General features: G+C 42.9%; 1 protein-coding gene across 12 annotated transcripts in view; it reads left to right on the top strand.

The window, feature by feature from the left end:
- LOC126427094 (zinc finger protein ZFP2-like) overlaps positions 1 to 14,151 on the top strand; it is a 718,966-nt gene that overhangs the window by 71,749 nt on the left and 633,066 nt on the right. For 10 of the 12 annotated variants that reach the window (XM_050089289.1, XM_050089290.1, XM_050089286.1 and 7 more), the window contains one exon: positions 7,620 to 7,657. In XM_050089289.1, coding sequence (XP_049945246.1) covers positions 7,620 to 7,657 — 38 coding nt within the window. Of the gene's footprint in view, positions 1 to 7,619; positions 7,658 to 13,545; positions 13,636 to 14,151 lie in introns of all 12 variants that reach the window. The other 2 variants (XM_050089294.1, XM_050089293.1) reach the window with 1 other exon arrangement.

Here is a 14,151-nt window from a genome sequence, read left to right as displayed (position 1 = left end):
CAGAAGGATGTAGGTTGCAGTAAGTACTGGGAGATGAAGCAGCTTGCACAGGATAGAGTAGGGATGGAGAGCTGCATCAAACCAGTCTCAGGACTGAAGATGACGACGACGACATGCATGCATGTATGTGGTATGTTTCACAATTTGGTGTAAGTTCAATGTTTCCATTCACCTTTGACAAACATTCAGTGTCCCCTCCACTGGACACGCAACAGACATCGAGGCAATAGACTTGTCTCATACTTATTGAAGCACATTTGGAGATCTTGTGCTCAAAGGTGTTTTTTTAGTGAACCTTAAGTCGTTGCATGGCAAGACAAATGGATGGAGCCTTCCACAAACCCCGACAAAATGACATACTGCAAGATCAGACAAATTTCAAGGTCAGCAGCTGAATGTGAGACGTGTATGCCCCTTATGGCTGATACCTCAATAAGGCAGCTTATTGTTACGAAGTGCTCTTTCATGCAGGTGGCAGTGTGGTGATGCTCCATCCTGTTGAAAAATGATTTTTTTTTCCTCTGGATAGTTTCCTTTGCATCTATCTCGAAACCTTTTGTTATTTCTATTTATGTCTACATTTCATGTGTTGCAACATTCCTTGCTGTACTGATCATATTCCTTATTAATATCATGGAAGTCTTGCTTCATTAAATTACATAATTTGAATAACAAATCATGACCACCACCAAGAAATGGTTTCTGTTTACAATTCACAATATATTACTTTTATCTTTGTTATTACTCATTTTCAGTGCAGTTGTTACTTTTTAAAAGACAATTGACTGATTTAGTTACCTTAATTCAACTTGCTGTCAGAGATGACTCAGTCTTTACTGTTAATATGAAATAGTTTGTTTAATCCGACACGTTTCTCATTAGGTGTCATCTCTGGGTTTGATGACTGAATTTTTGGATTATCCATGATGTTAAAGGTCTTCTGCTAGGCTCCAGTAACAGACTTGTTTTACTGCTATTGTAGTTGTCCACATTCTGATTGCTTCTTCATATGTATTCATTGTATACTGGCTCTTCATAATTCGGCACGTGAATTTATCTGCAGTTGTATTAACCCCTCCCCTCCTATGAAATGTATGAAAGCACATTCATTCATTTGAAGAGGACACCATCCTCATGTTGACCTTGCTGTTTATTTCCTATTTATATTATATATGAATATTTGTCATTTATATGCCTATAAAATAACAGCACTTCATGTAATAAATCCTATCGCTTTCATGTCATGCTGTACCCATTAGTTTCCTCTGTGGATGAAACTGATGTGACATTTAACGAATTTGGTGTTCCATGCAGTGAGCTATCTCAAGAGAATGGCATAATATTCAATGCTGCCATTGTGAAAAAATACATTTAATAGCAGTTCAGATAGAAATGTTTTCAGTTCATTTCTTTACCAGTTTCATCAATAAAAATCGGACGATTTTTTACGTTTTTCTCTGGTACTTCGCCTTACTGTATGTGCATGGCACGTTAAAGATGTTTCAGGCTTTAAATTTTGAAGTATCAAGTAGGAAATTTGATTTCAAATGAATCAATGTTTTTATAGTTATTTACACAGCTGAAACTCAAGTGCTGAAATGAAGTGTTAATTTTACTTATAATTTCTTCGGTAACTGGTACAGTTATGTAGTCTCTCTTTGATAATACTGCCCCCAGGGGCTCAGCATTCATTTGCTGAGTACAGGCTTGGCGACCCCGGGGTCCTGAGCTGGGGACTGGTCAGTGCCGCCAGTCTCCTGTGACCCTAACCCCCGGACATGCTTCAGCGACCACCGTATGGCGCGGCGGTGGAATGTTGTGTGCTGCGGGGAATGGTAATCTTGGCTTGACCGCCTGGATTGCGAGGAAGGCCAACCTCTATAAAAACCCCTCAATCTTCCGGTGTGCTCCGCACCTATGAGATGCATGGCTGTTGAGGTGGAACAGTCGCAAGCGGGCAACCTCTGGGGCACCTGCCGCACCCCAGTTGTATAAGGCTTACTCAGGCACGCGGGGCTCTGTCTGAGCGGACCTTTAGTTCCCTAGCTGCTTGTGGGACCGCAATGGACCCTTCGACCTCTACATTTACCCCTACCAGTGGCTTGGGTGGGCCACTGGTAGGAAAACACACCCCATCGAAGAAGCAACTTCGTGCTGCGAGTCCTCCAGCGCCTAGTGTTGATCGAGGTTTATCAGACTGTCGTAACAGAGCACATGCTGATAATCAGAATGTGTTTTTGATTATTAAACGACGGAGGGTAGCTTTGAGAGGGTTTCACCCTTTTACATCCACAAGGGTCTTGAGGGAATTGCAGGAACACTTAAATCTGTGAAGCTACTGCGTAATGGGACTCTGTTAGTCGAGACATCTAGTTCCCGTCAAGTCGCTTCTCTTCGGAAAGCAACCTGTCTCGGTGAGTACGCTATCGAGACCGAGCTCCACTCCACTCTGAACTATAGTAAGGGTGTTGTGACATGTAGGGACTTGGTGGATATCCCCACAGATGAGTTAAAATCTGAATGGGCTGATGAAGGTATTGTTGACGTGCAGCATATTATGAAAAGAGTCGATGGGGACCTAGTCAAATCCGACTCGTTTATTCTCACGTTCAGTTGCCCACGACTCCCAGAGCATGTTAAAGCGGGGTTCTTACGTTTGCCAGTAAGGCCATATTTCCCCAACCCAATGTGCTGTTTTACATGTCAGCGCTTTGGGCATACTACGTTGGGGTGCAATGGGATAGCTACTTGTGGTAAATGTGGTCAGCCTGCCCATGAAGGAGCTGATTGTTCATCGCCTGTGAAGTGCGTGAATTGCTCTGGGAGTCACCCTGTCTGGAGCCGGGTCTGCCCCATCTATCTCGACGAACGGAAGGTACAGGAGATTAAAACATCTAAGCGCATCCCCTATGGTGAGGCCAAGAAGCTCTTTAAGGCCATGCAACGTCCTGTGTTTACTACATCTTTCGCTTCCTCTCTGAAAAAACCGGTACAACTGGCCATTGTTACTACGCAAACGGAGGTTGCTAGTGATAGCACTAATACCTGCGTTTGCCAGTGCACTTGTGCTGCTGCGGTTGTTTTGCAACCTGCGGCTCTCCCCGCAACGTCGGACAAGGCTGTGGTTGCTGACATTGGGGTACTTCCTCCCTCTCCCCATATGGGGCCTTCTGCCCAGGCGAGTAATGCTCCACCTGTTGACAAGGCTCTGCATTCTAAGCTCCCCAAGACAAAGACGCCGAAGCTGAAGGTTTTGCCACCTGAGGAGATGAGTCAGGGTCGGTTCGATGATGAAGCCATCGCACTGACATCTCCCAGTGGGTCGTCATCGGAGCTGATGGGCATTGACGTCGACTGGGGGCGATCTTCTCGCCCCAGGAATAAATCTCTGGCCAGTACGGGCTCTCCTCCAAAGCACAGAGGCAGGGTGAGAGTTCAGCCTCCCTGATCACTGGCTCCCATATTACAGTGGAACCTGAGTGGGTTCAGTACGCATGTGGCCGAATTACAACTCCTTGTACGAGAGTGCCCTTTGTGCTTATGTCTCCAAGAGACACATTTTCAGATCACTGATGCTCCTTCTTTATGGGGCTATACCGTCTATCGGAAAGATGATCTGACGGGGGAAAGGGCAAAGGGTGCTGTTGCGGTTTTTGTGTGTGACATGCACCCCTCATCTGAGCTCCCTCTCGTTACAGACTTGCAAGCAGTTGCAGTTGACCTTCTTGTGGGTCGGAGGCTCACAGTCTGTTCACTTTACTTACCACCTCAGGATGCGATAGACTCTGAGGCTCTCGCAGACCTTATTAGCCAACTCCCCCACCCATTTCTTCTTCTGGGGGACTTCAATGCTCATAATGTCTTGTGGGGCTCTTCGACTTATTGCCCCAGGGGTCGCATTCTGGAAAGCCTCATGATGTCTGAAGAACTGTGCATCCTCAACTCTGGTGCTCCCACTCATTTCTGCACTGCTTCTGGGTCGTCATCAGCCATTGACCTTTCCTTTCGCTTTCCAGCACTCGCGGATTCTGCTCTGTGGGAGGTTGCTGCTGACCTCCATTCTAGTGACCACTTCCCCCTTTGGATTCGCCTCCTGGATGAGGCTATGGCATTACCAGTGCCGCCCCGGTGGCATCTCTGCTGAGCTGACTGGACACTTTTCAGCCAACTGGCTGTTTTGGAACACCGTGCCAGCATCCACGAATGGGTAGACCATGTTACAGCCGTGATCTCCCATGCTGCTGAATTGTCAATCCCACAGTCATCCAGTCATCACAAGAGGCGTCCTGTCCCTTGGTGGACCACTGAGTGCCGCTCAGCCATCAGAGCCCGCTGTGCAGCTCTGCGCCGCTTCAAGTACCGTCCCTCAGCTGACAATCTTGTGGCCTTTCGGGTGGCAAGGGTCAAAGCGCGGCGCGTGATTAAAGAGAGCAAACGACGGTCATGGCAATCGTTCTTGAACTCCATCTCCCGCTCCACTAATTCTACGAAAGTATGGGAAGCCATCAGGAGGATTTCCGGGAAAGGCAGCCAACTACCTGTCACGGCATTGCTGCATCAGGGAAGTCTTCTCATGGTGCCGAGAGACATTGCCCAGACACTGGCCATGCATTTTGCGGCATCTACCGCCACTATTAACTGTGATCCAGATTTCTGCTGCTACCGCACTGCCATCAAGAGGGGTCACTTGGACTTCCGGTCTCCAAATTCTGAGCCCTACAACTGCCCCTTCACAATGTGGGAACTGGATTCGGCGCTGTCTGTGGCTGATACTGCACCTGGTCATGATCAAATCTGGTACAGCATGCTGCAGCACTTGTTCCTGCCTTCCAAGGAAGTTTTCCTGAATTGTTTTAATATGATATGGTTATCCGGCACGTACCCTGACTCGTGGTGGGAGGCGATTTTGATTCCCCTCCTCAAACCAGGGAAGGACCGAACGCATCCCAGTAGTTATCGGAGTATTGCTTTGACGAGCTGTGTTGGGAAGACATTGGAACGCATGGTCAACTGTTGCCTGGTTTGGCTGCTCGAGACCAGGCAGCTCCTTAGCCCCTCTGTGTGGCTTTCGGAGATGTCGTTCAACTATAGATAACTTGACCTTGCTTGAGGCGGCCATCCAGCAGGCCTTCCTGCGTAACCAGCATTGTCTATGTGTATTCTTTGACATTCATAAGGTGTATGACACTACTTGACGCCACCATATCCTCAATCAACTCCATGAGTGGGGCTTTCGTGGCCGTCTCCCCATCTTCAAACTTTCTTTCCCACCGCCTCTTTCGATATAGGGTTGGTAATGTGCTGTCTGATTTGTATGTGCAGGAGAATGGTGTTCCTCAGGGAAGTGTTTTAAGTGTCACCCTCTTTGCCGTTGCCATTAACAGTATCACGTCCACTATCCGGAGTCCTGCCCAATGCTCCTTATTTGTGGATGATTTTGCTGTTTTCTGTTCTTCCTCCAGTCTTGTCACTGCTAGTCGGCAGTTGCAGCTTACGATACAGCGATCAGAGGCATGGACTGCGAAGACGGGTTTTACCTTTTCTGCAAACAAATGTGTGTGTGTTCTTTTTAATCGTTCTCGACGTCTTTTTACCTCCCCTGAATTGCATCTGAGGGACACCGTTCTTCCTTTTGGCAACACTGTGCATTTCCTGGGCCTCACTTTTGATTCCAAGTTGTCATGGTTGCCTCACCTTAAAGACCTCAAGGTGCGGGCCCTGAAGGCACTGAATATTTTGAAGTGTCTGAGCCCATCAGTCCTGGGGAGCAGATCGGGCGCGTCTGCTGCAGTTTTATAGGGCTTTCGTCCGATCTCGTCTTGACTATGGTTGCACCGTGTATGGGTCAGCAAGGCCTTTGTATCTGAAGATTCTTGACACAGTACACCATGAGGGTATCAGGCTGGCCACTGGTGCCTTCCGTACCAGTCCCATCCCCAGCCTATGTGCTGAGGCAGCGGAACCGCCGCTCGCCATCCTGCGGAAACTCCTCATGGTGTGACGGGTGTGTCAATTCCTTGCCTGTCCTGCCTCCCCTGCATACCCTACCATTGCCCGACCGCCTATGGAACGTCTCTTTTCCAGTCGTCCCAGGGCAACGAGACCATTTGGGATTCGTGCCAAGCATTTGCTTGAGTCCCTTGGTGTGGAGCGCGTGGCCCCCCAACAACAAGGTTTTACTTGCCTGCCTCCCTGGTTCCTCCAGAGGCCCATCGTCCTTTTAGACTTGTCGGAGTACCTGAGGAGCTGCACTCCTGTGTTTGTTTTTACCTTCTTATTTTATGGTATTTTAAACCAGCATCCCGACCATGTACCAGTATTTATGGATGGCTCTATACAGGGGACTGTGTTGGTTATGCTGTTGTTTTCCCTGATCGAGTTGTCAAGTTACGGCTTCCTGCGGTGTTTACCATCTTCGATGCCGAATTGTTTGCAATCTTGCGGGCATTGGAGCAGATGAGATGTGTTCCCGGTCTTAAGTTCCTCATCTGTTCTGACTCCCTGAGTGCCCTTCAGACCATGCAACACTTGTACCTAGTGGATACGGTCGTCCAGAACACCCATGATGCCCTACTCCACCTGCAACGGCAGGGGAAGGAGGTTTCCTTCTGCTGGGTGCCGGGGCACGTGGGTATTAGGGGCAACGAACTGGCGGATGTGGCTGCCAAAGATGCATGTTCCCTCCCTCACATTGTTGCATGTGCCGTCCCCCTCCATGCTGTTACCTCCCTCCTGCATTTTCGCGTTCTGTGTCAGTGGGAAGAGGAGTGGCTGGCAGTCGGTGAAAATAATCTGCGTCTGGTCAAGGCCACCATGCGGCCATGGCGTACATCCTACCAGTCATGCAGGCGGGATGAGGTTCTCCTCACTCACCTCCGCATCGGGCACAGTCCCTTAACGCATGGTTTTTTACTCCGGTGGGAGGACCCCCAATCTGCAGTGCTTGTGGCGTCCAGATTACTGTCCGCCACATTTTACTTGACTGTCTTTTATTCTCTGACCAGAGGGCGGTGGTTTCCTTGCCACCGGATTTGCCCTCTATTTTACAAGATGACGTAACGACTGTAGTTGAGGTCTTACGGTTTTGTGTCCTGTCCAATTTGTTGCCTCGGATTTTAGGGAGAGGGTTTTAATGTGCTGCTGGGTGACTGGCTCACCCAGGTTTTAGGTAAGAGGTCTGCCAGTCACAATTACCTCCTTGTTTCCCTTCGGTTTCTGTTCTCTTTTCCTTGTTTCCCTTCCTTTTTAGTGTGTTCCTTCTCCTCTTGTTTTGCCTCTGTATGTGAGGATTTGGAACTGCGTCAGGTCTGTGTCTTTTAGCCATTTTCCTTGTTCGCTGTTCGTCTTAGTTCCTTCACTGCGTGTGTTCCTGTTTTTTATGCATTAGGGCGCTGATGACCATGCTGTTTAGTGCCCGTAAACCTCAAACACGCACACACACACACACACACACACACACACACACACACACACACACACACACACACACACTCACTCTTTGATAATATTATTTCCAAGTATTGTTTGGAAAAATCAGATGTTAGTGGTTGGTAACACAATTTTATTTGTTTACTGTTTCATCAATTTTAAATCTCCAGTAATTCTTTGTAATGTTTCAGGTGGCAGCTTCATTAAGAAATGCATCTGATAGTTTAAGGTACGTTTTTATTATTCACTGTAGAATTTTTTGAGCAGTATAAATTTTTACTTACTCCATGTGAAAGGAAAACAAACAATAACCCTTAGGGACCAAAATACAGAAGTTATTCTTAAAAAGTTCTATTTTTGGAGTTCTATTTCTTCTATATATTAAACATAAATAGTATATACAGACTAGAGCAATATTATGCATGTTATCAGAGAAAACACTACTATATCTACTATTCTGTTGTTGCAGAAGATTAAAAAGTAGCTTTGCAATATTACACCATACATCAGTCCCATTTATAACGTTGGTTTGCAATAACAACACAAACGGCAAAAATGAAAACTAAAACCCTCGCATTAAATACTGTACTGTAAATTGAAAAAATTATACACTTCAATAATTTTCTAATAGTAAAAATCTAGTATGTTGTGCTGTCACAGAGAGGAACAAAAATGCCTGAAAATTGTACTCTTAGATAATTTTCTAATGGCAAACATTCAGCACATTGTGCTGTCACAGAAAGAAACTAAAATGCTTGCTAACATCATGGCCAGCTGTAAGAACTTCTGTAAAACGAATGATCAGGTCAGATGTTGAAGCAAAACTTTCTAAACTGTCCAAGGCATTTAACACTTCATGGTGGGTAGGCAGAATGGTCTTGTCCTCCTCACATTCTTGTGATGTATTTTGCACCTCAGACAGAAATGTTTGTACATCAGGTTCAGTATTTGAAATGTGTTGCAAAATATTCCATTGTCAGGCAAAGTGATATTGTTGTTACCATCTAACTTGCCAACATATTGTCTCCAGGCATTGCTAAAACACTTCTGTAAGTGTTATGAGGAAACTGATGGAACTGATTCCCAGCTTGTATTGCATCCAATGCTATCCAAATTGTTGTTTCCATCTAGTTTTCAAGAATACAGATTGCGCAAGTGGCTTGCGATACAATGTCTTCATAGCAGCAGTAATGCCTTGATTCAAAGGCAGAAGGCAACTTAATGTATTTTAAGTAAAAAGTGAACATTTACATTAGTTAATATTAAAGCAAAAGAAACCATTTATTATTAACTGTCAATCCAAGCTTTCCAATAGTGAGAGTAGGTGCAAAGTAAAGTATTAATTACATGTTCTTGAAACATATCAATTTCTCAGATTTACTGATGACCCAAGAATGTTGTTTATCTATGTCATATGAATTACAGACAAGTACAGCAGTTAAACATTGTTTACTGCTGGCCCTTCCATGCCACATGTCACCTTTTATTTTGTGGGTTTGACTTTACAGGAGTTGTAAAGAAATCGTAGCTTTGTCCGCATTGCTAACAGAAGATACAGCAATCTTTTCTCTCACTTGGTCAAATTCATGCAACCGATGGTTGCCCCTTCTTCATCAATTTTATTCATTTCATTGCCAATCACTGAGCATGAAATTAGGCCTCTCTTTTGGAACTCACCCAGGCAACAAGAATAACAACTGAAGTCTGTTTTGAATGTCTAAATTTTCTGCAGTCTCATTTGTTGTTGACTAAATTATAGTTCCACTCAGATACATTGGAAGTGCACATATAGCTGAACCACTGTAAAAGTTCTGCATCTTCATACATAACTCTGTGAAGTCACTTTGATTTGCACCTGGAACCCAGTGCAGCAGAATTAAGAACTCTTCATTTAAGAAGTGCGGATAATGTAGAGTTTCTGAGTCTAAGCTTTCTGCCAATTGTGCTGTTTTTCAATACACTATGGTCTGCTTCCTGCAGAATTTTTAGTTTCACTTGCTGATCTATGCTGTGTGCTTCCTATTGCATGACAACCCTTTTACTGCTTGGAACTCAATGTTACTAATACTGGCCCTATTTAAAGAATGTAAAAGCACATCTCAACATGGAATGGCACTTGTTGATGGAGTCTAGTTTTTCACACTGTTGGTGTCACAATTTTTTTCCTTGTTGATGGTGATTGTTGAGCAATTTTATGCACAAAGGTCAGCTAGAGAAACATTAGGAAAAAACATTGACAGTTCAGGTCTAATGAAAAATGTAATGATGCAACAGACTAGAAAACAGTTTGCAGTTCATGCCGACTGAAATTTTTTAACCAGTAAAACGTATAATACCATGTGCATCATTGCCTGTACCGATATTTTGCTAGTGTTAATGAAATGTTCACCTTAAGTGATTTCATGTTAAGCATGATGTTTGACATGTACATTATTGTTCATTATTATTAAGTAAAAATATTAAAAAGCAGTAGGGTTAGTAACACATTCTATAAAACAGCTGGTTTATGTGTCTTTTCCTTAAGAGTGTACTTCTTTTATACAAAAAAAAAAGCGCAGGTGAAGTTTCAGCAGCTGTATAGTGCTAACTATTCTAATTGAATGTGACATGGAAGTCATAGAAATTCAATGTGATGGGTAAAAGCTAATGTCCTGCCATGTAGAACAAGTAAGAGGAAAGGGTGAGTGGTATATTTCCAAAAACTAGTCAAGTTTCAGCCCCTTCAGATTAATGAATGTTGGGGTGAACAGGTCTTTGAATACTGTTTCAGCAATGTGAATTGGGAAACATAAGCTTGTTGCATTGACAGTTTACAGGCCACCATCATGATCTTAAATTTCATAACGCAGCTGTAGGCAGCTTTAGTAAGACCATGAAGACTTAATTGGTGAGTCGTCTTTTGCGACTTGTGAGAAGCTACTAACCAAGGACACCTAGAATCACCAATGTCTGCATTTGGGAAATGTAACACAGTACAATTCCCCAAAAGAACTCAATGCACACATTGAAAACTTGGCTGATTTGGGAGCAAAACTGATAGTGATCTATCTGGCCATCACAGTAAAATGAATATTGATCAGTTGTGTTCAAATCATAGGAGGAAAGTATTGTCATCACAGAATTAGAGTGAAATTACAGGGCAAATGTTATCAATAGGTATACAAGGCAGACTGTGGATGGAGAATTAAACTTTGTGTTAATAATTTTCCTAGTAATCTTATTCTCTAAAAAAACCATTATACTGAATAGAAGTAAGAGCAAGAGACAAATAACTCCCTGGACTTAATTATCTTTCGCAAGTTAGAGAGAGCTCTAGCTACTTCGAAAGTCAAGAAACTGTGCATAGTGAAATATTCTGGTATACTGTCTGTAGTTCACTATCAGATCTTCCTTTGTGTTCAGTAAAGGTCTTTGTCCCTGGCACAATATGTTCTCATCACAAATTGTCGCTATGCTTTTCTGGTGTTGGAATTGTAGTATCCACTTGACCTGTTGTATAGGAAGCCTGGGCTCATGAGGTTGCAAAATCATTTTTAGGAAATAATTTAATTCTGCATTTATTGTGTATATCCATGGTAAACATTTACCATTTTTCACAGAGTAAATGCTCACAGATGAGTGTGGCTGCTATGTCTAGATCTACATCTGTTCCTTGAAAAGCACTGTGAAGTAAAAGATTAATATCTATGGTTAGACCTATTTAATATGCATCACACACCCTTTAGCAATGTTTTGAGGTGAGTCACACAGTTGTTTTGAAAGCATCACCTTTATAGCATGATTGGATTTCTGTGGTATCTTAGCAATGGATTCTCTGGTATCATAGCAATGGACTGACTGCTGTACCTACAACTGAACCAATGTGTTGATTCCATTGGTATCTCCACATATAGCTACACTCAAGAATTTATGAGAGTAGTGATAGGACACTGTGTTTCTCATCTATGTGAAATACACTATCTTAATCCTAATGTTTGAAGTTAGTTGGCAATGCTTACACCAGTTCAAAATTCTATCTAGATACAAGCTGACACATTCTTTCAATTTCTTCATAATTGACACAGCTGGTAATTATGTGCCTGTACAATTGTGGATAGTTTTGCCATTTTATCTGTCTTGCCTGTGGAACTGAGTCAACAATAACTAAAATGGTAAGCTGCAGTTAATAAATATATTAAACTCAAGTTCATCAGGGTTAACATCATGTGTAACTGCTCATGTAATGAGCCTTGACATGATGTCTTAAGTCACAAACATCACAAGCTTTGTTGTGGGATTTCACTGTGTCATTTAAAGGACAAGAACTCCCTGAGAAATAGCAGAAAGCTGCATATGAATCAGGAACATAAGCGTTGCAATTTGCTGTGTCATTCACTTTTGTTGTGGGAAGGTTGTTCCAATGAGGCATCTTGGTATATTCAGTGTTGGAACTTCCACTAGCAAAGTCTTCAAAAACACATTTGATGGTGGCTTGGGGGTTGTGGCAACTGATAAGGGTGTTACTTGATGTTCTACACTATCCCAACAGAACAAGGTAGAAAATATTTGAAATCTAAAGCCACCACCACACTCATTGGAGAAAAAACATACAGGAAACAATAACTGTCAGAATAATGGTACTTGAGACTTTCAGAGAATCAGCTACATACACCCTAACCCATGAATCACATGTAGACTCAGCCCCTGATGCAAACTTTGATGCTTTTTTGGTGGAACAACCAAATTCCACAGCAAAAACTCTCAAATTGTCATCTCCCAAATGCCTTGTAGTAATAACACAAAAGCTTATCATTGGTTTAATTACTCCTATACTGCAATGGAACATTCATGGTTTGATAGCACATGTAGAGTAAATGAAACTTTTTAGTTGTAGAAGATCACTGTATTTCACGTGAGTCGCTTCATAAATGTTCCAGTACTCACATACTGTCAGGGCACAGTATCTGACTGGTTGACACTGGGGGGGGGGGGGGGGGTAAGGGCTGGTGGATGGACAACCTGTTATTTGCTGTGTGTGAGGCATAAGTGAGGGCTGAGATCAGACACTAGCTGTATGAATTCTTAGGGCAGTTATTCAACAATAACAGTAGATTTTGTTTTGACTTGCCAAGATCCTCTTTGCAAGAAGCATTGCTAATATTGTCCTAAAATACACAAATCATTTCATTTGTAGGAGATATTAATGTCAGTAATACGCAGGTGTATTGCCAGCATCTTGTGGTGGGTTGTGAGATAAGCTATGTCTTCTGAATACAAGTGCTAGAATTTATTTCAGCACAGTTACTTATTTTCTCACAACTTATCTCTAAGCCTGCTTCATTATAATTTTAACCCACACACATGGGCATGTCAAAAGGTCATTTAGGTGAGTACCACATAGAGCAAACAGAGGATTGTTTTACCATCTAGTGATATTCAGAAATTGCTTACATCTTGCCAGACCATGATTATTGCAAGGTAGATTCACCACACTGTTGGAGCACTTGTCCTGTTGTGGAAGCAAGTGTCAACTCACAGTATTCACCTCCTGCCAAGCTTGGTGATAGTTCCAATACTGTTCATCTACAGTGAATATTTAGCTGTCTACATAATTTCTTTCGTCAGCTGGCTCAACAGAAATGTGAGTAGCAACAAGGAGGATTTATTATTGTTGTGATAGCCCATAAAACTGCTGTATCAGGCAGGAACAAATCTAAACACCAGAGGGGAGAAAAGGAGATAGCTCAGACAGTGTGGATGTAATCCCACAAGAAACCTAGATAAGAATTTTTATTTTCAAATAGTGCTACATAACAGCTGAACTAGTAGGAAAATTTCAGCGTTATGTGAGAAAGCAATCTTGCCGCCTCTACTGAACCCAAGGGAAAATGATACATTGCACAATAATTACTGTAATGTCGCCCACACCAACTGTAAGCCAAATTACAAAAAAAGTTCGATCAGCATGTGGCATACCTGGTCTGTAAAATCCAAGAAAATATGCACTCACATCCAGCGTACATGTGAAGGATATTGCTCCACGCTGAGAATGGGAATGGCTTTCCCTAATCCGATAATATGTTGGAAACGTGTAATTGTGGCTGTGTACTCCTTGTATATGTGTTCATGTGTTCATAGGAGTGTTTGGGGAAAGTTAGTGCCTGCCATGTATGCCATCTGTAAGCTTTGAAAGTGGGAGGTGTTTCCAGCCACTTCAAGGGACACCAGGTATCTACTCTTACAATCTGTCCTATGTGGAAGCAACTGTATAAGGAATATACCTACATAGGGCATACACAAAAGATGTGATCATTTTAAATTCAGCATACATTACTGTAGTCAGTGGGATATAATATTCTACAATAATCTGGAGATACTAGACAGAAGCCTATTTTACTGTGAGTTTCTCTTCATGAAAGAAGAAACATGGCGTTAATGACAGAGCGTATAACTGTTCTGTGCAATGTAGTAATTAACTGCAAAGATTTTTATTAATCACAAAGAAAAAACTTTTACGGTAGTCTGATTAAAACTACTTGATAGCTGATGTGTCACTTGCCACTGCAGTGTTGCTAAATCCACTATCAGCTACTGCTCGGTTATAGGCAACACACAAACACAGCTGATTTTAAGTGACTAAACTGTGGCAGATGACATGTTTTGTCCTTGAATTTAAACTCGTGTCCTAACCTTACCACAACTATGTGATCTGCAGTATACCCAAGAAAACAGTGATCAACAATC

This window comes from Schistocerca serialis, chromosome 11, assembly GCF_023864345.2.
Source record: "Schistocerca serialis cubense isolate TAMUIC-IGC-003099 chromosome 11, iqSchSeri2.2, whole genome shotgun sequence".
Classification (NCBI taxonomy): Eukaryota; Metazoa; Arthropoda; class Insecta; order Orthoptera; family Acrididae; genus Schistocerca; species Schistocerca serialis.
This window is presented reverse-complemented; position numbering and strand designations above follow the sequence as displayed.